Consider the following 26,987-nt stretch of genomic DNA (forward strand, 5'->3'; position numbering starts at 1 on the left):
AGCAAAAAGAAACTTTAATCCATTCAGATAAAGACTGTTTTGGTATATTTAAAAATGTTGACGTTGTTATCAAAGTATGTGTTTTCTTATCAATTAATTTTTTTGACATTTCTACAAATCATACTACAGTCGTAAATATAGTACGGTACTCACAAGTATTAGAAGAAATTAAGACTAAATTTGAAGGTATGAATTAATTTTATTCGTAAATTAAGAATACATTTTCAAAAAGTACGTTTACCAGTGCGTTACTTGAAAACCCTTTTCAGTTATTAAGCAAAAAAAAAAAGAATAATTGATAATGTACAAATTAGAAGGAAGTGCCATTATTTAAAAAATTAGATCAATATAAGAGAAAAGTGTAAAATATTTCAATATGCATATAACTCAGTAATTAGTCAAGTTTTAAAAAAAATTAAATCATTTAAAAAAAAATACGTAGATATTATAAATTTAATGGCAAACCATGTAAATACAATTCTTTTTTTAAATATTTCTAAGTTTTCCTTAAATATCTTCTGATCTCATTGAGTACACATCTTGTTTTATCACAAAACAAACGGAGTTTTGATAAGATGAATGATTCTATTGTAAATTGTTTCTTAATTACAATTTGATCATTCATCTTATAAAACTCAGAGTCATGATGATAACATTATTAAATTGATTATAAAATATATTTCAATTTTTTCATTAAAATAATATATAAACCATATAGGTACTAGGTAACATAAACAGAAAATAAAAATAAGCTATTAATGAGTTATTAATAATCAATGTATTGTAAACAATTTTTTTTTAATTCTATAAAAGTAAATGAACCATATTAATAAAAAGTAGTACCTACTATGGATAATCTTATTATAGCCTCCTTTGAAAGTAACACCAAATAATCCTGTTTGATTTTAATGGAAATACATTAAATTTCACATTTTCACAGAGACATGGATAAACCAAAAGGCTTTCAATTTGCAATAGATAGAGGAGGCACATTCACAGATGTGTTTGCTCGTTGCCCAGATGGCAAAGTTCGTGTCATGAAACTACTCTCTGTAGACCCACAAAACTATGATGATGCACCGAGAGAAGCTATAAGGCGGATCCTACAGGAGGTCAGCAGTGTTTATACAACAACTAATTAGTTAAATAGTTTGTATTTTGCAGATGCTTGTAAGAGATTCCACCAATTATCTTATATAATAATGATGATCATGATGATTCTATAGTGAAACATATATTCTTTATATGTAGGTAAATGCATTTGAGTGATGATAAACATTCACCGTTCCGTTACACATTGGTGCTTGTTGTAACACTAGTTCACTTGTTCAATACTAACTAAAACTAATTGCAGTCCAATAAATTATGATTAGGTGATATCTACTAAGGTGGGCTGGTAGAATGCCTTATCAGTACACACAAACTTTGCCTTTTAAATATTAGTAAGCTTTATTTCATACTTATTAACAATGTTATTTAACATTTAAAGATTTGCATAACTAAGTATCTACTGAGATAATTGACTTAGGAATTTATTCAACATCCTCAATTGATACGTCCAACCTAGGTATAATTGGGTTCTAATTGACTGAGTTATTTTTATTCTAGTTCTAAACATGATCCCATCTGGATGATTCCAAGGTCATTGAGGTTAAGGAGTAGTTTAGTAGTTATTCTGTAAAATTAAAATACAATTAAGAAGTATTATTTGTAATCAATAAGAATCATTATTATTAAAGGCCTAACTAACAATTAGTTATTAAATAGTTACTTAAAAAGTCGTATGTGTGTAATGGTGGTAAAAATACTAGTAGCCTCTCTGAAAAAAATTAACCACTTTGTATGTGTGTTATTAAATTGTTAGTTAGGGAGGCGAATAGGGGAATTTTCGGTAATACTCGAGCGTGGCAGTTTAAGATATGAGAGATACCTTAGACCTAATAGAACAACCTTGCAAAGTATTTAGCTCTATATGTAGTGACGCGCGCCTAGGATAGACGATCAGATTAGTAAAAAAAAATCGATAGTCTGAAATACTCGAGCGCGTCAGATTAAGATATTGGGGGTTGATTTTAGTGTTTTAAGACTAAATTTAACTAATCTGACAATACGTCCTTGACGCCGCCGAGTTATAGGGTCGCGAACTTGTAAAAAAAAACGTAAATCCGGCATTCTCGAGCGCGATTTTTTTTATTTTTATTTTGAAGAATATAATCTAAAACTTACTAAAAATACAAAATCTGCCGGTTTCCGCATGACCGGAAGTCTGGAGGAGCCATTTCGTCTTCCGAAAAACGCGTTGCGGCATATAAGTCGCGAACGATACATTTTACAAAAAAAAGATTAAATAAACAAAAAAGGTAATTTTATTTTACACAAAAAAGGTCTCTTTACATTTTTGTCCAAAGTTAAAACTTTTTGACTTGAAGCATCATGAAAACTCAAACTCCCGGTTTTTTGAGTATATCTCGAAAACTGAGGGTGTTAAAAAAAATTGCTATGAAATAACGAACCAGTATTTTTCCTTTATTTCACAACATTGATGGTGGGGAAAGGAGCGGTAGAAGGGAATTTTCGGTATACCCTAATATATATATATATAGGTTTATGGTCCCCTACCGTAGACCTTTGTGCCCTCATTATGACGCCGATTGAAGAGAGAGAAAAGACCAGACGGTATGTTTCTCGAATGTGCTGGAAACTTTCTCCCTTGTAGCCCCGCCCCGCACTCGCTGTATCTATTTTTATACAATAAATAATACAATTCGTACGACATTTCATCTACATTTACGTTGGTTGTATCTATTGCTTTATTGTTATTCTTAAATTCCCCGTTTAATCGAGGAGAAAGAAAGGAACCCAAAAACCTTTTTCGGTCAGATTAAGAGAACCCACCAACATTTTTGTCAGATTAAGAAAATATGCTCTCAGGATACCGTGATAAACCTCCCCTATGAAAATCTGACGCGCTCGAGTATTTCAAAAAAACTTTTTTTTTGTATTTTCAAAAATTCATCGTAACTTATCGTCACGCCGAAATCGTCAGTTTTTTTAAAGGGAGCTTCCTTGGGGCCTACTTAACACCCCTTCCGAAAATCTGACGCGCTCGAGTAAATTTTTTTTTTGTGCATTTTTGACTACTTCATATGCCTAGCCCCACCACGCAAACCGGCAGATTAGTATACCGTTGTTATCAGAGGCACTTGGGGCATACGTAGTATGAATATCTGACGCGCTCGAGCATGCCCAAGTAATTGTTTTTTTTAACATTTTTGAAAAACCGTACACGCCAAACCCACCGCTAAAATTGTTTTTACCATACGAGCTTTTCTTTTCGAAATTGTTTTATCTTTCGATTTTGATAAGTCTCGACGGCGCCGTTGAATTACGCCATTTAGCTACCTCGCCTCCCTAACTATGTAAAAAGTATAAACTTTTAACAAAGGTCTTTGCACTACTACTCCAAGGTCCAAGTGTTAGAACTGCAAATTAGATGAATCAATAATTTGGAATAAGATCATTTGAATTGTTAGTATGGTTTCAGCTTTTTCAGACTCCTGCTTACATTGTTTCTCTTATATGAGACGGGGCCAGCGTGTCGACATTGTCCCACACCAGAGTCCGTCCTCGTATATTATTGTTATGAATATAAATTTAAATTGTATAATAATAAAAGTGATATATTATAAATACTTCTTATATAATGTTGTTGTTTTAAGCTATCTTTTATTCCTATTTTTAGGAAACCGGAAATGCATTGGATAAAGATGGTAAAGTAAACTCAGCATTAATTGAGTCGATTAGAATGGGCACCACAGTGGCGACAAATGCATTATTGGAGAGAAAGGGCGCAAAGATGGCGCTCGTCATTAATAAAGGCTTCAAAGATCTCTTGTACATCGGAAATCAGGCCAGGCCTCATATATTTCATTTGGTCAGTATTATTGATACACAGTCAGGTAAAAAGTATAAAATATTTATTATAAAAAATATGATTATATATTTCTTTAATTTTAACATGGTAAAATTTTAATTGGTTAAAAAGTGTGACTGCCGGTTCTTCTAGGTAAAATTTAAACTTGGAACGGGTGGAGCTTTACAATTTAAATTTAATTTATATATATATATTAAAAGTAATTAACGACATACTAGAGTAAGTTTTGATTACTTGGTGCACATTTGTGTCTTTCCATTTCTTATTTGAAAAAAAATGTAATATACGACATTTTTAACATAATTTGTCAGTGTACTATCAATAATCTGCTACAGATTTTGACTTAGCTGGAAGATCTGAAGAAAACTAAAGACTATGATTCAAGCAGAATGCTATATGCTATGATGAGTGATAGGGAGTCATTAGAGCTTGCTCCTATAAGATCTGGCAACTTTTTAACATTTCCAGCAATACGTACTCATCGCGGCGTTATTTTAAATAACTTTTTTTTGGATAATATATCTTTACCTTAATTTATTTCGTATAAAGATGTAGTTACAACTTGAAGGTGTGCTTCCAGTGGAATAGTTATCAATTATTATATGTATAATTTTTATTTGATATAAATTAACTACAAAATCATTTTTCATCAATAACTTTAGTCTATAAGAATTCTTTTAACTTTTTAATATGAAGTTAATTCATTATAATTTTTATAATATTACAGGATATAAAACGTCCCAGTGTACTTTACACAGAAGTTGTAGAAGTGGACTGTCGGGTGATACCAGCTTTGGAAGACCGTTGCCAAATCGACAAATCTAAACTAAACTGGAGAGAAGTTTATGGCACTACAGGCCAGAAAATGTTAGTTATGAAGGATGTGGACGAGGAAGCAGTACGGAAAGATTTAACAGCCCTTACAGAGAAAGGCATAGATAGCATTGCGGTTGTTCTTGCTCACAGTTACACGTATCGCGAACATGAATTGAAAATTGGTAAAATTGCTCAACAACTTGGTAAGTACGATTGCATTTTATAAAATGAAGGATTACTTTAAGAGACTTACATTTTTTATATTAATTTTATTTAAATATTTTTTGCTTTATAGTGCATACTGTGGTCTCCTATAATTTAGGAGCTCATAATTTGTAACCCTGGTATTGTTTAATTTGAAGAATATGTAATCTTAAATTAAACAAAAGAATTAACCAAATATTTAATCTTTTGTTAGACTTGGCGCCATCGATGTACATACATTGTACATCTACGGTACAGCTTTCCTCACGATGTTTTCCTTCACCGCTGAGCACGAGATGAATTATAAGCACAAATTAATCATATGCCAATTCAGTGGTGCTCGCCTGGGTTTGAACCCGCAATCATCATTTATGATATACCTACGTGTTCTAAACACCTCGGCTCCCAGTCGTAGATGTAGGTGTTACATAATTAATTTGTTGCATGTCCACAGGTTTCAACCAAGTATCCTTGTCACATTCGGTCACATCCATGGTGAGGATGGCTCCTCGCGGGTACACAGCGTGCGCTGACGGATACCTCACTCCCCATATAAGGGAGTACGTGAAGGGTTTCGCCAGTGGCTTCACGGACGGCTTGAAGAATTCCAACGTGCTATTCATGCAGTCCGATGGCGGTTTGACGCCAATGAATATGTACGTACCTAAGATATATAATTTTGAAAAGTATTATTAATTATTAGACGTTTGTTTTTAATGTTAGCATCGTCTGAAAACCAGCGAGAATAGGTCCAAAAATTTTAAATATTTTCTAGGTTTAATGGATCACGTGCTGTATTATCTGGCCCTGCGGGTGGAGTTGTGGGCTATGCACTGACATCTTACCAGAAAGAGACTAATTTGCCTGTTATTGGTATGTTATATTTAAATATAGACAAAGATCTAAAAAAAAACTAAATGTCCAACGGCGATGTAAAACTTGCAGGTTCAATTCTGATTCTTCAGGCATGTTGACTCCTCAAATAAAATAAAACTCAACACACACACACACACACACACACACACACAAATACACCCATATTATGTACACTCGCACATACACACACGCTCTCAACACACACACACACACACATTATAAAAATTTAATAGAGGGAAAAATATGGCCAAGCAGTTTCGAAATGTACCAGTGTCTACTGTTCCCAATAAATAATAAATTAATCAAAACAATGAACTAGCGGTATTAATAGCTTTAAAACGCTTATTTACAGGTTTCGATATGGGTGGGACATCTACGGATGTTTCTAGATATGCTGGGGCCCTCGAACACGTCCATGAAGCGACTACCGCCGGTGTGACCATACAGGCACCGCAGTTAGGTGAGTTGTTACTATTATTTGGTATATTAGGAGTATGGAGAACACATACACAAATTAAATATTAAACCTTTTTTTATGGAATACTTGTCAACTATGTTCGTATATATATATATAGACGTCAGACGAGACGTCTATATATATAGTGTGCATTGTCATTACTTACACACAAAATAAATTGTTAAAATTAAATAATCGCCTTTACTTTTATTTCATCAAAGGGCAGGTCCGTCTTGGAGGATACCACTCAGTTATCAATTCAACCACAGTCGCCCCAATTGTGGGCTTTATCTACTCCAATAAAATTGTTATCATATCTCGTACTCAGCGGTGAAGGAAAACATCGCGAGGATACCTACATGACTTATATCAATGATATACTGCCATGTGTCTAACAGCCCGTATTAGAGTAGTAGTGTGGAATAAACTTTAAAGGCCAGCCCTTGCAGATGCGTTCATCTACAAGTGTTGCAGATGTCTAAGGGTTGTCACTTTCCATTAGATGAGTATCCTGCCCTTTTGTCACCTACATATGTATATCTTCTGTCATTTCTCGTAGATATTAACACGGTAGCAGCAGGCGGTGGTTCCATGCTCATGTTCCGGTCCGGGCTCTTCGTTGCTGGACCGGAGTCGGCGGGCGCAGAGCCGGGACCGGCTTGTTATAGGAAGGGAGGACCACTGACAGTTACTGACGCTAATTTATTGTTAGGTAAGTTAAGAAGAATAGCGAATGGTGCGTGAGAAATGTTATCCAGGTTAATTATAAAACCGAGTTGGTATAGTGGCTAGCCACTATACCAATTCTACCGTCAAAAGAAATATAAAGGCTTTACAGGCTTTTTAATTGTTCCAGTGGTACAATTTTTATACGATCCGATTTTGTTTTTCTAGGTCGTCTTCTCCCAGAATATTTTCCAAAAATATTCGGTCCGAATGAAAACGAACCACTCGACAGAGATGCAACGGTTTCCGCTTTCACGAAGTTAACTGATGAGATAAACAGCTATCTCAAAGAAGAGGGCGGGAAGGCGGTAAGCCATCATGCTTTTATCACTTGGTCACAGACGTACTTATTGTGAATCCAGTATTAGCGATCAGTTTCATCAGTAATGTCTCACGACTGATCATAGACAAGTACGGGCAGGGTGCTTTTTAATGATGAACTCTTGGACCATATTATGCGTCCAATATAGTCCCTAAAAGAACCATTAGAATTCAGAGAAGATCACTAGAATACTATTTTCGACGGCCTCTTGTTGTGCTTAAAACCGACTGATGAAACTGATTCTTGGACAATATGCGCTCCATACAATCTCTAAAAAACCTATTGGAATTCAGAGAGGATTTAACGGTAAAAGGAACGGTGTTTAGCATATGCCGTCTGTACATTCAAGGAGAAGTTTTAGAGCTTATCCTTACACGCCATTTCGCACTTAGGCACATGTAGCTTGTGGGATACATGTGTAGAATTTCTTTATTTAACACATGTAGATGTCATCGTGATATTTTCCGTCATATTGAGCGCATGAAGACATTAGTGTAGCTTGTCCATATTATGTTCATTATGACTTTTGTGACGTATTCAATGGACCATCTCGTTAGTACTTAAGAATATCTGTTTACAAATCGATGTTTTCATTAATTTCAGATGACCATGGAAGAAGTCGCAATGGGATTTATTGATGTTGCCAATGAAGCTATGTGCCGTCCCATTAGGTACAGTAAATATGTTTTAATTGTTATTCATTAAACTGTGTCATATTTTAGATGTAGAGAAAGGAAGTGTTGGAAAGTGTATTAAGATATTGTAGGATTTTTTTTTAAAGTAGTTACGAAGATAACTTTTAAAGAATATCACTGCCGGTTTCGTTAACAATCATTATATGTTGAAAATTGTTTGTTAATTTGTTATTATGGACGCAGTCGCGCTTAATAAGAAAGTTAGGTGAACGTTAGGTAGTATAAAAGCTGTACGATATATATATATATATATATGTCGTGACAAAAATTAAAACCGTTGGCACTTTGAGACTTATTACTAAAAATTTAATAGAGACATAAAATAAACTGGATTCCATATATGACGATAAATTGATGGTCGTTGGAATACATGAACTCCAGAGTGGAGATCTCTTTTCGGATAAGTATATCGTAAAGGTGGTGTCAAACTGAATGAGAGAAGTCTATGTACCAAAAGTGATTTACGTTTTGATGAACGATGATGATGTGATAAAATAACGTTGACTGTAGTGTTCGGCTCAGTCGCACAGAGCGGGTGTTCAGAATGCCATATGTAGTATGAGGTTGTGCGCTGGCCAGCTTCGGCTATTGTGAATCCAGTATTAGTAATCAGTTTCATCAGTAATGTCTCACGACTGATCATAGACAAGTCCGGATAGAGGTGCTTCTCTATGATGAACTCTTGAACCATATGCGCCCAATATGGTCCCTAAAAGATCCATTAGAATTCAGAGAAGATCACTAGAATACTATTTTTGACGTATGTAGTGAGGTTGTGCGCGTTGCAGGGCGCTGACGACGGCGCGCGGGCACGACGCGCGCTCGCACGCGCTGGCCAGCTTCGGCGGCGCGGGCGCGCAGCACGCGTGCGCCGTGGCGCGCCGCCTCGCCGTGCCGCACGTGCTCGTGCACAAGTACGCAGGTCAGCCCTCTTGACGCACAATCTCCTTGGTTTCGGGTTTTTTGCCATAGGTAGGATGCTCCCCCGATGAGAAGTGACCATTATCGCCTATGGACATTCCAAAACCAAGATGCTAGCTGGTGCGTTACCAAAATGATGAGGCTCTTTTTGATGTTTCCCAAGTCGCATCAGCTTAGAAAAACCGTCGGTGAAAGTCGGTTTAAATTTTTTTCAAAGAATGTTGACGCTATAGGGGGCTAGAGTAGAGTAGAGTAAAGTAACAGCCTGTAAATTTCCCACTGCTGAGATAAGGCCTCCTCTTCCATTAAGGAGAGGGTTTGGAACATATTCCACCACACTGGTTGGTGGAATGCACATGTGGCAGAATTTCGATGAAAATAGACACATGCAGGTTTCCTCACGATGTTTTCCTTCACCGCCGAGCACGAGATGAATTATAAACACAATTAAGCACATATATATAGTGGTGCTTGCCTGGGTTTGAACCCGCAATCATCGGTTAAGATGCACGCGTTCTAACCACTGGGCCATCTCAGCTCAGTAGGGGGCTAAGGTCATTACAAATAAGACTTTATGAATTCGATCACACGACTCCTTACGTCAATGCGACACCGACTATGATGCTTTGAGATCTATATCCCTTGTGCTTACATTTGCCAGTGTAACAGACAGTGAGACATTTCTCTATTTCTAACCGAAATAGAACAATCCTATGTATTACCTGCAAAACATTTCTTATATCTTGTAATAAGTGACGCCTGCCCATACTGTGCCTTAGTTAGTTATAAGTGTTTATATAAATTTTTAGGTATCCTCTCGGCATACGGCATGGCTCTAGCCGATGTGGTCGAGGAAGCTCAGGAGCCCAGCGCGTTGGTGTATTGCTCCAACAACTTTGACCAACTCGACATGCAGCTGGACAAGTTGGCTGCGGTGTGCAAGGACAAGCTTAGAGCTCAGGTGATATTAATTTAATAATTTGGTTTTTTTTTGGAGTTGGACACCAGGTTTTCAAACATTGGCCATAGACATTGGCGCCGTAAGTGAATATGTCATAAATCTGCCTGATCGCGTGAAATGATTAATGGTACCTCTATATTATTAAGTGTAGTGAAAAAACATAAATTTATAACTATTCGTTTTTTTTTTTGATTGTTTAACGAAATTATAAAATATGGAAACTTAATGGTTCATTGTCTATGCCAGGGATTCACAGACTCTCAAATAACAGTCGAACCGTATCTTCATCTACGTTACTCGGGCACTGATTGCGCCCTCATGGTTTCTCCGTCCCCTGATGGTCCCCACAGCACCAGACATGGCGACTTCTATACGGCATTTATTGAAAGGTTTGTTCGATATTTAACATAAGTAGTGTGTGGGTCAAACCGTACCACATCGTTACAATAATAAAATGGCATTGTGTTGTCCGGGAGATGAGATGCCCAGTGGTTAGAACGTATGTTTCTTAACCGATTGCGGGTTCAAACCCAGGCAAGTACCACTGAATACTCGTGTGTTTAATTTGTGTTTATAATTCATCTCGTGCTCGGCGGTGAAGGAAACGTGAGGAAATCTTTATGTGTCTAATTTTATTGAAATTCTGCTACATTTTATTCCACCAACCCGCATTGGAACAGTGGATGTTCCAAATCTTCTCTTCAAAGGAATCCCTTCCTTAAAGCTTAAATCCTTAGCCCAGCAGTGGTGAATTTACAGGCTGTTCTTGTGCTGTCTGTGAAATTTGGAAATAGATGCACATTTAAACCAGAACACAGCAATACAAATTATCGATGTGCAGAGATTTTCATGCTTTTGATATTTCCTACTACTTTTTCATTTGACAAAAAAAAATATATTACACTTTATTTGTTAACCGTACTACACAATAAGAGATGAGATATTTTGTCTCATAAAAGTAATCTTTATTCCAATAGGTATGAGAACATATAGTAGACTTTATTTGTTTAACCCTACTAAACAAAAAAATATATTGTCTCATAAAACTAATCTTTATTCCAATAGGTATAAGAACGAATTTGGCTTCACGCTCTCCGGGCGCGACGTGCTCGTGGACGACGTGCGCGTGCGCGCCGCGGGCCGCAGCGCCGCCGCCGCGCCCACCGCGCCGCCCAGCGGGAGGGGCACGGAACCCAGCGTGGAAAAGGTCATTGTAGTACTCTGTTACTGTACTCTGATTTGATATTTATTTACCATTGATTGTAGGCCGTGTCTTTTGGCTTTTTAGTCACCAGTGATCAGTCGTCGGTATTAAGCTTTGACGACCTCCATGGTCGAGTGGTGTGTACACCACTTTCGTTCGATTCCCGGCCGAGTCGATGTAGATTACCATTAGTTTTCTATGTTGTCTTGGGTCTGGGTGTTTGTGGTACCGTCGTTACTTCTGATTTCCATAACACAAGTGCTTCAGCTACTTACATTGGGATCAGAGTAATGTATGTGATGTTGTCTCATATTTATTTAAAAAAAAAAAGCACAGAAAGTGTATGTAAGTCATTTCTTAGGCAAGGAAAGATGATAAAAGATTTTATAGACGATAAAAAAGCGTGGAGTTAATACCTGTTGACTTCCAAGCAGGATATATTAATTTAAATAATTGTATTCAATTAACATGACTTTGTATTTTTTAAATGTTAAAAAAGAGTAACTACTGAGTTTCTTGCTTGTTCTTCTCGGTAGAATCTAATTTCCGAACCGGTGGTAGCTTCACTTAATTGTAAAATGACGATTCAAAAGTGCTTGTAAAGCCTACTTTAATAAAGTTTATTTTGATTGATTGATTGATTCCCCTTGTTTCAACACAAATTTTATCAAATTAGTTTTAGTGTTTCGTTTGTGAAGGAACCATAGTCATACAGAGAAACAAACATACAGATAATCAGACGGATGGACGGACAGCAAAACAGTTACTTTCATATTTATAAAATTGGTATCGATTATGCGTACCTTAAAATTAATATTTATGTTATTTCAGATAGTAAAAGTCTACTTCGAAGGCGGCTATCAAGATACGGCTATTTACTTGCTGGAAAAATTGAAGCCTGACCAAAAGATACCCGGCCCTGCTATAATCATGGATAGTTTGTCCACAATACTTATAGAGCCAGGTCAGTGAATATTACTCTTAATTTTAACGTTTAAAGGGTCAGTGAGCATTGGGGACAAAATCTTAGCTCCCAAGGTCGGTAGCGCATTGTTGGTTAATATTTCTTACATCTTCTACAGTACTAACATCTATGGGAGTTGGTGACCATCACTCAACCTACTTGACTAATGTATATTTATATTTTTAATTCAACCCATTTGTCTGCGAACCTATTACCAAAAAAAGATACTTTCTCCATTGGTACACCGCCAAAATATGGGTGATACTTTTTTCGTATGAAATGTTCTGGATTTTTTAATGAGTACTTAAAAACTAAGTGTTTTTTGTATTATAGGTTGTTGTGCTGAGATAACGAAATATGGCGATATCCGAATCATAATAGGCGCAGGTCAAACTAAAGTGGTCACCTCTGATCTGGACACAGTGCAACTGAGTATATTCTCACATAGATTTATGTCTATTGCGGAACAGATGGGCAGGTATGTTTTCATTGATCTTTTATGTTTCGTAATATTTTTAATGGTAAAAGATTTGTTAGTGTAACTTTAATTTGACTCATCGTTTCTATGTATTACGTTTTCAAATGAAACCTGTTTATCGCTTTTGAAATTTGAGTACTTTAAATATTTATTATAAATTAATAGAAAACAAAATATTTTTTAGAATAATAAGAAATACTTACTTATTGAACTTAGTGTATGTAAAAGTATAAATTATAAGAATACAATAATAATACTAGTATAAGATCAATTTCATTATCAATAGACCTTTTAAAAAACGTACAACAACAATACAACAAACATATTTATTTTTATTTATTGGAAAAAGTTACACCATCGACTTATCACTTAACACTTTAAAAAAAATAAAATATTTAATATGGGTGACATTCGAGGTGATACATCTTTATAGGTGTAAACAATATTGACGTTCAAAAATAGTAACCAGACTAACCTATGTAAAATATAAAATCTTATGGAAGAGTATTATACTTATAATTTCTTTAATGTTCTAGAGTTCTCCAAAGAACGTCAATATCCGTGAACATAAAGGAACGATTGGATTTCTCGTGCGCCCTGTTCGGTCCGGATGGCGGGCTCGTCTCCAACGCGCCGCACATCCCCGTGCACTTGGGCGCTATGCAAGAGACTGTACAATATCAAGTGAGTATTTTTTTTTATAATAAAGAGTTATATATACTATTTAGTTATATTACTATTTAGTTATACTATAATAAAATTCAAATCGTTTGTAAAAAATACATTGGTAGACAGAAGAATATTATTCGATACAAGATTTTATAGATGATAAAAAAGCGTGGAGTTGACACCTGTTGACTTCCAAGCAGGATATATTAATTTAAATAATTGTATTTAATTAACATGACTTTGTATTTTTTAAATGTTAAAAAAGAGTAACTACCGAGTTTCTTGCCGGTTCTTCTCGGTAGAATCTACGTTCCGAACCGGTGGTAGCTTCACTTGGTTGTAAAATGACGATACAAAAGTGCTTGTAAAAGCCTACTTGAATAAAGTTTATTTAGATTTTGGTTTTGATTAACAATACAGTATATCATAAAAGCGAAATACCAGTCGCTGATTGGTCGCGAAATACTACTCATAACCTATAGTAAAGTAAAGTGAAGTAACAGCCTGTAAATTTCCCACTGCTGGGATAAGGCCTCCTCTTCCATTAAGGAGAGGGTTTGGAACATATTCCACCACGCTGTTCCAATGCGGGTTGGTGGAATGCACATGTGACAGAATTTCGATGAAATTAGACACATGCAGGTTTCTTCACGATGTTTTCCTTCACCGCCGAGCAAATTAAGCAAATATATATATATAGTGGTGCTTGCCAGGGTTTGAATCCGCAATCATCGGTTAAGATGCGCGCGTTGTAATCACTGGGCCATTTCAGCTCTTATCTTATCTCATAAGCTATATCACCTACAAACTAGAAATTTGGTAGGTAGGTTACATAGAGGGTGTAGACATGCGCTTAGAACGGGTTTTACGAAACCCTAAGGGGGTAAAACGGTTTTTATAAAAATGGTTCATGCAATACATATGTATATTTTATTATTGTATGTAATTTTCATACAACAACAACAACTGCCTGTAAATTCCCACTGCTGGGCTAAAGGCCTCCTCTCCCTTTGAGAAGAAGGTTTTTGGAACATTTTCCACCACGCTGTTCCAATGCGGGTTGGTAGAATACACATGTGGCAGAATTTCTATAGAATTTGTCATATGCAGGTTTCCTCACGATGTTTTCCTTCACCGTTGAGCACGAGATGAATTATAAAGACAAATTAAGCACATGAATCAGCGATACACGCGTTCTAACCACTGGGCCATCTCGACTCGTCTTTAGGATGACAGACATCTTAACCGTCTTAAATCAATGTTAATATGGAATTTCTTTCTTATGTCAGATGAAAGTCCGAGGTGACTCCATTAAGCCAGGAGACGTGTTGCTGGCCAACCATCCCAAAGCTGGAGGCTCTCATCTGCCAGACTTGACGGTCATTACTCCGGTATTCCATAAGTGAGTAATGTTTACTAAATTAATATAATGCCTATAGTGAAGCCCAAAGGTTTCTGGAAGAGATCGCTACATAGCGATAACTCCTGTTGAATCTCGTGCAACTTTTTTGTAACAAAATGTAATTTTTAGTTTTAAGTTAGGGTGCAATGAAGAATAAATAAATAAATTGAAGCTTTAACTGTCAATGCTTGATTTTGACGTACGATAGTACGACACAAATTAGATGTAGCATCGGAAAATGCAATGGAATGAAAATAAAACCGATTGCTGCCGATTTACACAACCAATAGAAATAGCTCCCTATCGCGCCATTCGACGCTATTCGTCGCTATAGATTCTCGCGATAGAGTAAGCAAGTACATGTAAATCGACGCGCCGAATTGACGAATATATTAGGTCATATGATATTAAAAGCTATTACGTTTGTGCAAAGATCATATTCGCATGAGAAATAAATATTGATAATTTGGGATAGCGTACTCAACTCGGATGTGATCGGTTTTACGAATTTCGCCGATGCGACATCTAAGTTGGGTCGTACTATACGTGACTGTTCGTGTGGTTTAAGATAGAAACAAAAGATGATGAAGAGGTAAATGCCTATTTGGAATACGAATATTTTATAACTGAAGAAAAAGTCAAATTACTCATTATTCTTTAACTTATTTGACAGCGATAAACATTTTGTTTAAGTAAGTTCCCAAAACGGAGTTCTTAATTCAAAAAATAAATTGGACATATTATTTTACAGGATTCGTTTTATATTTCCTATCTCTCATAATATCCTTATATTTTAAGGTTTTTTTTAAGTGTTAGTAATTTCTCGTCTGTCAAAGTTTATTATGAAACAATAGTAACTTCTTTTTTTAAATATTCCTTTATTATAGAAGGTTTAATCAAATATAATCACGCCACCCTCATTGGAACAAGCAGTCTTATTACATCATGCAAAATTATCTTCGCTTAATAGCTAATAAAACAAGTCTATACAACATTTGTGCCTCCTCCGATCGAGGAAAAGCCAAAATACTGTTACATTTTCCAACCTCATGTAAATTTATTCCATTTTCAAATTTCATAAGGGACCTTTCAACTTCGTTCCGGACACACTTCACCATGACATGAAAAGCGTCTTCTACTTTATGGCACTCCGTGCAATTAGATGTGTTATTTTTTGCCATTAGGAATGCAAAACTATTTAATGGAATATGTCCGGATCGAAGTCTCAAAGCAAGAACAATATACAGTCTGGTACAAAGTAGAATCAGAAAACCAAGGAATTCGCATGAGGTGGGGTTGAATTGTTCTGTACCATATACCCTTAGACAAAGATCTCTCTTCAAAATACTCCTTCCACAGTTGTGAGCACATATTTCGAACAACGTATAGATGATCAGTGAATAAGGGTACACAGAAATGGAACTACATTAATAATAGAATCTTTTGCAAGAACATCAGCTTTCTCGTTTCCTGGGATGCCTATGTGAGAAGGTATCGACTGTATTTCGAGAGCTAATCTAATATGCTGTAGGCTATCGGTGTTCCTCGAAAATTAGAGGTACAAGGAGCTAGGTGTTTTTTTTATGGTATAAGTTGGTGGACGAGCATATGGGCCACCTGATGGTAAGTCACTACCACAGTCATCACCCATATACAATGACGCTGAAGAAATATTAACTATTCCTTACATCGTCAATGTGCCACCAACCTTGGGAATCTTAGATGTTATTTCACTTGTGCCTGTAGTTACACAGGCTCACTCGTCCTTCAAACCAGAACAAAACAATACTGAGTACTGTTATTTGGCGGTAGAATAACTGATGGGTAGGTGGTACCTACCCAGACGGGCTTGCACAAGCCCTACCATCGACTGTGTAAACTGGTAATACTGGAATCTGTTAAAATAACGTATTCCCCATCCTCCAATTGAAACATTAGCATTAACGCTTAACTGAATGTTTGTATTTATCTAAGAGTCATAAATCGCAACAACCAGATTTTTAATTTTAGATCCGTCCGTCTAAAGCTTATGGAAATCGGAATTGATTTATTCCGATCTAATCTAAAAAACTCTTACAAATTTGCTTAAGTTTTGTTAATTCACATTTCTTTTTATTCTTATCAATTCCTTGTTTTTCTGGTTCTACTACACCTGAAAGATCCACATTGCTGACCCATGTCTGTAAAGTATACATTTCTAATGAAACAATAGCAACAATCTTTAAATGTTCTGGTGGTTTAAGACCTCCTTCTTTGAGGAGAACATGTGGGGCTCATTCCAACATGCTGTTGAAATGCTCATTGTATCATGTACATATGTGGTATAATTTCGTTGTAATTTGACTCATGATGTATTTCCTTCGTCGCTGATCACGCGATAAATTGTAAACAGAAATCAAGAACCTGAAAATTCACTGATTTTTATTGGTTGGGCAAATTTCGTTTAGCTTGAATGGAATAGTCCGGTTTTCCCTTGGACTCACTCATTCACTCACTCACTCTGAGTCCGACTCTGAGACTCAGAGTGAGTGAGTGAGTGAGTGAGTGAGTGGTGTGGCCCCCAGGAGCGGCGGGCGGCCGATCTTCTTCGTGGCGTCGCGCGGGCACCACGCGGACGTGGGCGGGCTGACGCCGGGCTCCATGCCGCCGCACTCGGCGCGCCTGGCGCAGGAGGGCGCCGCCTTCCGCTCGCTGCTGCTCGTCGAGCGCGGACGCTTCAACGAGGAGCAGCTCGTCGAAGGTACTGCGACCCATCGACCACCAATGACTGCAAGTGCAAGAATTTTAACCAGCTCCTCGAAGGTGCGGCGCCTCATGAGGCCCAGCGGCCGATGGGAACAAGTGCAAGGATTTTATCTATGCGTGCAGATTTCCTCACGGTGTTTTACTACCCCGCTGAGTTGAGTAATTGGTAATGATGGCACTTTCCTGATTTAATTGTAACACTTCAACATGTGCGCAACAAAAAATCAGCACTTTCTTAACTTTCTAATTTTAATAGGACCGGAAAAGCCTATAGATTTACTGTTTTTGTATTAAATCAATCAATAAAAATATTTAAGCATACTTTGTACTTTTAAAATAATGTATAGAATCCTGAGGCGTTTACTAATGTTTTGTTTAATTGATATTACGTAAATGTATTTTACAGAGCTAATGAAACCGGGCAAGGAGCCAGGCTGTTCCGGTACGAGGAACTTGGCTGATAATTTGTCGGACTTAAAAGCACAAGTGGCTGCTAACCAGAGGGTGAGCCAGTGATTAATTAGTATAATACGAGTATAGGATCTTCGTGTATATATTTATTAAATACGAAATAGTAGTTTCCACAAAAAAAAAATCAGGTATAATTATTATCAGTGATTTTTCTCAGGGTATTCAACTGGTATCGGAACTGATAGAGGAATACACCTTGGACGTCGTGCAAGCGTACATGACGCACATCCAGAAAAATGCGGAACTTGCCGTCAGGGATATGTTAAAGGTTTGTTAATCATAACTCATAAAACGTTATTGCAAAAGTTGTTTTGATTCGTTGTATAATACAGACTTAGAGTAGGCTCCATACCATATCAGGGCGTTACGGTAGCATACGAAATCAACCCAGTGACTCCCGCCGAAGAGGGTACCTCGTTTTCTAGTGGGTATTCCGGCGAACCGGGGCGTACTCGGCGTTGAAGGCAACAGCGTTTCACACATCCAACACCCCCCCCCCCCCACTTCAACGTGGAAGAAACTTGTAATGCCTTTTCTCCAGTGAAATAACAAAGGCTACACACCCCATATCCATTAGACAATTCCTTATCAATTATTCTAAATTCCCAGATTATCTTGCGCTTTTCGTACTCGTTACAGCTAAGCCTATAGCATTCTACTACGATATTAATTACTCACAAATATGTTACCTAGTAATGGTAAATAAAGTACTGAATTATATTTCAGCAAACTACGCCGCGCTTCCTAAATGCGGCACTGGATACGTTGCTTAGTATATCAGAATATTTTTCCTCGCATTCAAACAAAATTAAAAGCCGTGTAGTACGTTTTAGACTTAATATTGTTGACAGGAAATAGCTAAAAATGCGATCGCTAAGACCGGCTCGGCTGTTCTCAAGGCCACGGAGTACATGGACAACGGCACCCCCATCGTCCTCACCGTGACCCTGGACAAGGACCTCGGTAGTGCGGTGTGCGATTTCACGTGAGTTACCTTTATTTGTAATAGTCGGATTATATACCAGCCCGACTAGGTAGGTATAATTATAGATTAATATAACTGTCTTTTCGGACCAGTAACTGTAATTGATACATGGTTCATATCATATTAGAGCCGTGAGCGGTCTAAGGGATTTTCCCGTTATAATATATATTCCAAAGCCTACTCCAGTTTCCTATTCCTTGGAAGTTGGAAAAATATAAACAAACCCTAGATTTGCGTATTTCATGCGATGTGCTACTAATTCAGCTAAATTGTGCACAACTAAGAGTTTAGTTCTTTATATACATTCGAACCGATATGGATTGGGAACTTTCAAGAAAAGACAAGGGGGTACGCCCCCTTCCTTAGAGGCATTAATGCACCTGCAAGCCCCCTGGTGCTGCAGATGTAGATGAGCGGTGGTAGTCACTTTCCATCAAGTGAGCCTCCTGCTCGTTTGCCACCTATAACATAAACAAAACACCAAACTGTTGGCAAATGTTGTTGGAATAGAGCATATGTGGCTACTGTGGGGCATATTCCAGCGGCACGGGCGTGGAGGTGTGGGGCAACCTCAACGCGCCGCGCGCCATCACGCTGTCGGCGCTCATCTACTGCCTGCGCTGCATGGTGGGCCACGACGTGCCTTTGAATCAGGTATATTATATTCGAAGCTCTTCATTTTATCAGGGCCGTATTTAGGGGAGGGCAACCGGGGCAACTGCCCTGGGGCCTCCACATTAGTGGGGGCCACATTTTTCAGCAAGTTAACAAATACCGAGATATAGTCAAATTATAATAATGTTATTATTTAATATTTTAAAAGTTAACGATACAAGTAATAAATAATAGCCTAGTGATTGAAATGAAAAAGTAATTAGTTCATGATAATATAATTATTAGGTTGTTCAAGCTTCTGTTTGTCTAGGATTTGTTGTCCGGGGGCCTCCAGACCTTTAAATCCGACTCTGCATTTTATATTATAATTTTATGACCTCAGTAACGTTATGTGATAGGGATGTCATAAAGATAACGCTATCTACTTATCTGTTAGAAATTTTGAAAAATTGTCGATGTCGAAATTTTAATGTCGTTGTTTAATTAATTGTGGTAGTACTAGAGTATGGAATATCTATCTATTAAATTTCAAAAAACATTTTGGAATATAATTATTACCGCTCAGTAGCATCCTGTAATTTTCCCTTCCTGAGCTAAGACCTCCTCACACTTTGAGGTCTGGGAGATTTTCGGAGCATATTCGACTACACTGCTATAATGAAGATTGGTAGATACATTCGTGGCAGAATTTTGTTGAAATTAGATCCATGTTGGTTTCCTCAGGATGTTTTCTTCACCGCTAATCACGAGAAGAATTATAAACGGTGCTTGCCTTGATTTGAACCCGCAAACATCGGTTAAGACTCATGCATTCAAACTATTGGACAATGTTGGCAAAAAAAAGTATTTTATTTTATTTATATTTGGGAAACATACAGTGTGTTATTACATAGAATTAAGGAATTATTACTAAATCATAAACCAATAAACTTTCCACTTAAAAATAGTACAAATGTTAGAGTATGCGTGTAAAAAAGACAACAGAAAGAGACAAAAATACAATCTATCACTATCACTACTACTTATATGTATATTGTTCTTCAGTCTATTATAAGTTAAATGTATTTGATGTGACTTTCCGCTAGGGTTGCTTGAACCCAGTGCAAGTGATAATCCCGCCGGGCTCCATCCTCGACCCGTCCGAGGACGCGGCCGTGGTCGGCGGCAACGTGCTGACGTCACAGAGGATCGTCGATGTCGTGTTGAAGGCTTTCCAGGTCAGCATGGCATCAGAGACACCTAGCGGTGATACTTACATTTACCCACCCAATTCATATTAAAATCATAAGAAAACTTATAAAAGTATCTTGTAACTAACAAGTCAAGTGAATCAAATCAAATCAAATCAATTTTATTCAAGTAAACTTTACAATGAAGCGTTTTTGAATCGGCAATAATTAAGTACTACCACCGTTTCAGAAAGCAGCTTCTAGCGAGAAGAAACGGCAAGAAACTCGCATAGTTGCTCTTTTCCAATAAACAGATTTACAATGCTGTTATTTACAGTAATTAGTATCCTATGATGGATCCCGAGCCTAACTCCAGGAGTTTATTTCTAAAAAGTACTCTTTTAATGAATAATATGATTTATATATTAATTTAGTCTTAATAATCTTTTTAAATTACGAAAATGGTGAATAAGGACAAATAGAGACCGAACTTGAGACAAATTTGTAGTCAGTAATTATGTTACTTTTACAAATGTCAGTCGTGAAGCAAGGCAACATTTTTGAAGCTAAAAGCTATTGATACTTATACTTCTCTTAATCTATTATACTTCGATGTAGGTGTGTGCCGCGTCTCAAGGGTGCATGAACAACCTGACCCTGGGCGAAGACGACTGGGGATACTACGAGACCGTGGCCGGAGGCAGTGGAGCGGTAAGTACGGAGTACGTAAGGAGCACTTTGGTACCTTGCTTCGCGGACTTAAGAAGGCTCTCATAATGGGGTACCATTGAATTTGACATTTTACTCGTCACTTGCTGACCGCTGGAGGAATTTTTTGAAAATAGCAGCCTTGCAATTACGTTTACATTTTATACTGCACAAGTGTGTTGTGTGGGTAAACTTAACTTTTTCCGGAACTCACAGAATCTGAGAGGACACCAAGAGTTCAGAAGCAGTACCAACGACGTGACATGTTTCTCGAGACACAGGAGTATCAATTCTGTAAATTGCCAGACTTTACTTCCTAATTTTTTTCGACTGAAAAACTCAATAAACGTTTTTATTCAGCTTTGCAACATATGAAGCACACTTCATATGTTGGCCACACTAGACGAACGTGTCAGTATCGTGTCAGTATTACTCCTACCGTTCAGTTCTCCATTCAAATGCGTAATGCGAAGTACCTGCTGTGCCTCATATGTTGGCCAGTAGACTAACGATGTGGTCTTGTCAGTCTAACTCCTACCGTCCAGTTCTCCATTCAAATGCGTAATGATAAGTACCAGTCTTGGTACCATCTCCTCTATAAGTCCTGGTGGCGACAGGGCCCGGGCTGGCGCGGCTGCGGCGGCGTGCACTCGCACATGACCAACACGCGCATCACGGACGTGGAGATCGTGGAGACGCGATACCCGCTGCTCGTCACCAAGTTCTCCCTGAGAGCCGGTTCCGGGGGGCGAGGTTGGTACTGTCCACACCCACAGCCGCTGAGATGGCCCAGTGGTTAGAACGCGTACATCTTAACCGACGATTTCGGGTTCAAACCCAGGCAAGCTATATATATGTGCTTAATTTGTGTTTATAATTCATCTCGTGCTCAGCGGTGAAGGAAAACATCGTTAGGAAATCTGCATGTGTCTAATTTCATCGAAATTCTGCCACATGTGCATTTTACCAACCCGCATTGGAACAGCGTGGTGGAATATGTTCCAAAACCTCTCCTTAAGAGGAGGCCTTATCTCAGTAGTGGGAAATTTACAGGCTGTGAATTTACTTTTTTTACACCCACACCATTATTACCATTTCTAAATATCAAATTAATTTAAATTACATACATATAAAATTGTAATTATCCAAGACGACTGTATTTTTAAATGTTGAAAAAGAATTACTGAGTTTCTCGCCGGTTCTTCTCGGTAGGATCTACTTTCCGAACCGGTTGTAGCTTCACTTAATATAGTTAAATGTTGATTCAGAAGTGCTTGTAAAAGCCTACTTGAATAATAAATTTAAAGTATATTTTAATTTCGATTTTGATTATCAACTACAGGAGGAAAAAACAAATGAATAACATTTAACTTATAATTTGTCACGATGTGATTGGTGACATAAGAATTATTATCATTAAATCCTTAAATATAGACAAATATGAATTAAGCAATACACAATTACACAAAGATTAATAATTACTTTACAATTAATATTGACCGCGTGGAATTGTGGTGAAAATACTAACAGCGTTTTCCGAATCGCAATGCTTATCCTCTGGGAAGAAGGAGTTAAGAAGTCGAAGAAGCTGTTACTGGAACTTTTTACAATTAACTCAGACATAAGTAGTTAGATGGAACAGTATTGTAATATAAATAAGGACATACTTATCCTTATCAAGTACTTTTACTCGTGTAAAATATAGCTGAGCTGCTAGCAAATCTCATGGAATGCTTGTATATATCTAAGGAATTCAGATACCTTTAAGCACCAATATGTTACCATCAGGCCAGTGGGATGGCGGGGACGGAGTGACGCGCGAGCTGCTGTTCCGGAGGACGGTTCAGCTGTCCGTGCTGACGGAGCGCAGGGCCTTCCAACCTTATGGGATGAACGGTGAGAATACTTAGTGTACAGACTTAGAGTTACAAGCAAGGCTGTATCTGTTATAAATGCGCATTTAAATCAGGAGGCGCGTTATTGTTGCCAAGCTTTAAAATGTTTTACTGGGTAGGGCTTCGTGCAAGCCCGTTTGGGTTTACCTTAGGTGATTTTACCCAACTACTCATTATATTCTATTATCAAGCAATAATAGTATTTCATTTTCCGATTTGAAGGGTGTGTGAGTCAGTGTAACTAAGGTAAGGTATTGGTTTAAATTTCTTACGGTGTCTATGTTAATGGGTAGTAAAGACCACTCAACATCGGGTGCACTGGCATGCTTATGCAATGAAAAGTAGTACTTTTATTTTATAATGAAAGTAATATTAAAAATGATAATGTTACTCAATCATGACGAAACCGCTTATATTGCAAGCTTATATCTGATTAAAAAAAAAGAAGACCTAACCTGACACGCACACCTCTTCCAGAGATAATTGGTGGAAGCAGGCATATTATTAATAACCGTCGTAAAACAAATTGATAGTTATGCTATACATATGATTTGCCCGTTTATCACAGAAACTGTATTTTTTTATATTATAGGTTGTCGGACGAGCATGTAGGCCACCTGATGGTAACCCATAGACAATGACGCTGTAAGAAATATCAACTATTCCTAACATCGTCAATGTGCCACCAACCTTGGGAACTAAGATGTTACGTCCCTTGTGTCTGTAGTTACACTGGCTCACTCACCCTTCAAACCGGAATACAACAATACTGAGTACTGTTATTTGGCGGTAGAATAACTGATGGGTGGGTGGTACCTACCCAGACGTGACCCATGTATATATGTATATTTATATGTGTTTAGGGGGCGAACCCGGCGAGCGAGGTTTGAATCTCCTGCAGCGAGCTGATGGGAGGCTGATCAACCTTGGCGCTAAGTCATCCGTTGTGGCATATCCAGGGGTAAGTAATGATTTTAATTAGAGATCAAACGACATTATCACAAATTTATGGTACGAATAATTAATTATTTTTCAAATCGCTAATTTACATTGTGTAATGAAGTATAGTGGCTGGTTCTTCTTAGGTCAGAGGTACATATATCTTTCAATAATAGGATAAGATGTAGGTAGATACTTGACAATCATTTATTTCGATAGAATTTTAACTGCTATAGTCGGTCATCTGTCACTCAGATTTATCACGTTAAGGCAGTTTAAGCGACAATAGTGCAATAGCTTACGGGCCGCCTAGGGATGTAAATGTCGGATTGATCCTGATGCCTTTGGTTATTGTGAACCCCACTTCAATTTTAAGCTTAATTGGGGGTACTTGGTATATTAGTAATCTATACTTGTATACTAATATTATAAATGTGAAGGTAACTGTTTGTCTGTCATTCTTTCACTGTCAAACCAATGAACCGAATTTGACGAAATTGAATATGAAACAAACTTGAAACTCCAAAGAGTAACACTTATAATCAATCCATACGTTTTATGGAATAATATAGGACATAGTTTAATATAGGACGTAATTTAATATAGGACATTACACATGAATTATTTACGTCTAGGATAAATACATAATGAACTCTCCGGGCGGTGGCGGGTACGGGCGGCCGTCGGACGCCGCGGACACGAACAAACAAGCTGACAAGCAGTACAGTGAGTTTCTGGAGCGAGGCAGCGTGTACGAGTATAGAAGTGCGCAGGAGTCCGTTTGAGGGCAAACTTCAAGGTCAAAACGCATAGTACGTACGCAAAGTGCGTGCCATCTAGCAGGCGTGGCTTAATATGAGTCAGTTACACACTCTAAGTCAGTTACATTACCGTCACTGATTTTTTTTAATTATTGTGACTGAAGTTGTTTTATTTCAGTTACAATATTGATGAAAGTTATTCTCAAATTTAACTTTTTTTACTATTATTTCTGTTATTTTGTTATTATTTAGTGGAGTTGCGCACAAAGCTATATTTCTAAGCGCTATCGTTATATGTTTAAAAAATAATGTAGCATTTTTAGTACACATATTTATAGGGTTTGTTTTTTTTTGATAAATTGTTATTTTTTTATTATTATTATATAGTTAGTAATCTCCGTAGCAAGTGATACGATTCTTATTTATATTTCATTGTTCAGAGCAAATGATCAGTAAAATGTTTTAAGGAATTATATAATTTGTCTATGGCTAAGTCTACTCTTTATAGCACGGCAACAATGGATGTTAACAGTAGTGCCTTCTGTAGTATTATATTGTCTACGGATAGATTACACAAACAAGAGCCTTCTGCCTTAATATAAACGAAAACAATAATCTTTGACAATAAATATATGAATACGCACACATGCAAATACATATACCATAAATAAAAAAATGTACAGTACGACTCAATTTAGATGTACTGACGCGAGAATCTATAGCGACGAATAGCGTCGAGTGGCGCGATAGGGAGCTATTTCTATTGACTGTATAAATCAGCAGTAATCGTTTTATTGAATTTGCCAATGCTACATCTAAGTTGTGTCGTACTATAATCGTCATTAAGTACAATTTTTTAATCTTTATTCTTTATAGGTGATGGTGTTGTTAGAAAAATAAAATTTACATAAAAACAAACATAATATACTAAAAGATTTTATTTAGATAATAAGTTTTACAAATATATAAGATTTATAGTAAATGATTTAACAATGTATTTTATATAGTTAGTGTTTTTTATTTACTTTGTTTCTTGTTATTTACAAAATATTGACAATAAATCGAATTCTACATAATGATATTTGTTTTATTATGTTCTACTCCTAATTTAAAGGTTGGCAGTAATGCAGTCTGTAATATTACGTTGTCTATGGATAGATAACACAAACAAACAAGAGCCTTCTGCCTTAATATAAACGGAAACAATAATCTTTGACAATAAATATATGAATACGCACACATGTAAATACATGTATAAAAATAAATGAATACTTAAGCCTTTTGATTTGAGCCTAGAAATTTCTTCCAAACAAGATCCAAATTAAATATTTCACATTAAATTTTTATATATATGTAATTAAGAATCAAGTAAACATTTTATACGAGTTATTAATTACTGACATAATTATCTGTTACTCGCTATATGTACATATAATTTTTTCGTGTTGATAAAAGATCAACCTAAAAGAGCTTGTTTTCAATTATTATTCATAACTTTATATATATTGAATTGGCATAATTATATAACAGCTACCAGTCCCTTCCCACGGATACAATAAGAGTCTATATACAACTTTCATATTAAAGATGAAACGCAAAATGATATTCTTGATTTCTTTTCCAGTTAGGAAAGTCTAAATTTTCTGCTTTTCTCTAATATAATACGCATATATACTTTCTTCTGTTTATTGATGAAAACCGCACTAAAATCCGTTCCGTAGTTTAATAGATCTGCAGAGAGCGTGAAGCGACATTCTTTTATATCATACAAATATTTGTTCACGTGTCGATAACAACTTCAAAACTGCACAAAAACACTTTTACTTTTTTTATGGTATAGGTTGGCGGACGAGCATATGGGCCACCTGATGGTAAGTGGTCACCATCACCCATAGACAATGCTGTAAGAAATATTAACTAATCCTTACATTGTCAATGTGCCACCAACCTTGGGAACTAAGATGTTATGTCCCTTGTGCCTGTAGTTACCGTCACCCTTCAGACCGGAACACAACAATAGTGAGTACTGTTATTTGGCGGAAGAATAACTGATGAGTGGGAATAACCTAC

The 26,987-nt window shown here is 36.9% G+C and overlaps 1 protein-coding gene across 2 annotated transcripts; it reads left to right on the forward strand.

Annotated features, from left to right (window-relative positions):
- The first annotated feature begins 49 nt into the window (after window positions 1-49).
- LOC124540060 (5-oxoprolinase) lies at window positions 50-24,980 on the forward strand. 2 transcript variants are annotated; one of them, XM_047117467.1, is made up of 29 exons: window positions 50-186; window positions 941-1,112; window positions 3,743-3,934; window positions 4,662-4,953; window positions 5,409-5,610; window positions 5,730-5,827; window positions 6,183-6,290; window positions 6,847-6,999; window positions 7,182-7,321; window positions 7,939-8,006; window positions 8,819-8,952; window positions 9,761-9,912; window positions 10,159-10,301; window positions 10,978-11,119; window positions 11,948-12,080; window positions 12,414-12,558; window positions 13,095-13,242; window positions 14,517-14,629; window positions 17,194-17,369; window positions 17,781-17,878; window positions 18,003-18,113; window positions 18,697-18,830; window positions 19,373-19,484; window positions 20,531-20,662; window positions 21,233-21,325; window positions 21,940-22,075; window positions 23,111-23,218; window positions 24,081-24,178; window positions 24,792-24,980. In XM_047117467.1, exons 2-29 carry the CDS (start codon window positions 945-947, stop codon window positions 24,939-24,941), a joined length of 3,879 nt encoding a protein of 1,292 aa, XP_046973423.1. In that variant the 5' UTR covers window positions 50-186; window positions 941-944; the 3' UTR covers window positions 24,942-24,980. The 2 variants fall into 2 exon arrangements, 1 of the variants encoding a protein (XP_046973423.1); XR_006967118.1 differs by lacking the exon at window positions 21,940-22,075 and having other exon boundaries at window positions 24,792-24,854.
- Window positions 24,981-26,987: the final 2,007 nt, after the last annotated feature.

This window comes from Vanessa cardui, chromosome 24 (genome assembly GCF_905220365.1).
Source record: "Vanessa cardui chromosome 24, ilVanCard2.1, whole genome shotgun sequence".
In the NCBI taxonomy this organism is placed as follows: Eukaryota; Metazoa; Arthropoda; class Insecta; order Lepidoptera; family Nymphalidae; genus Vanessa; species Vanessa cardui.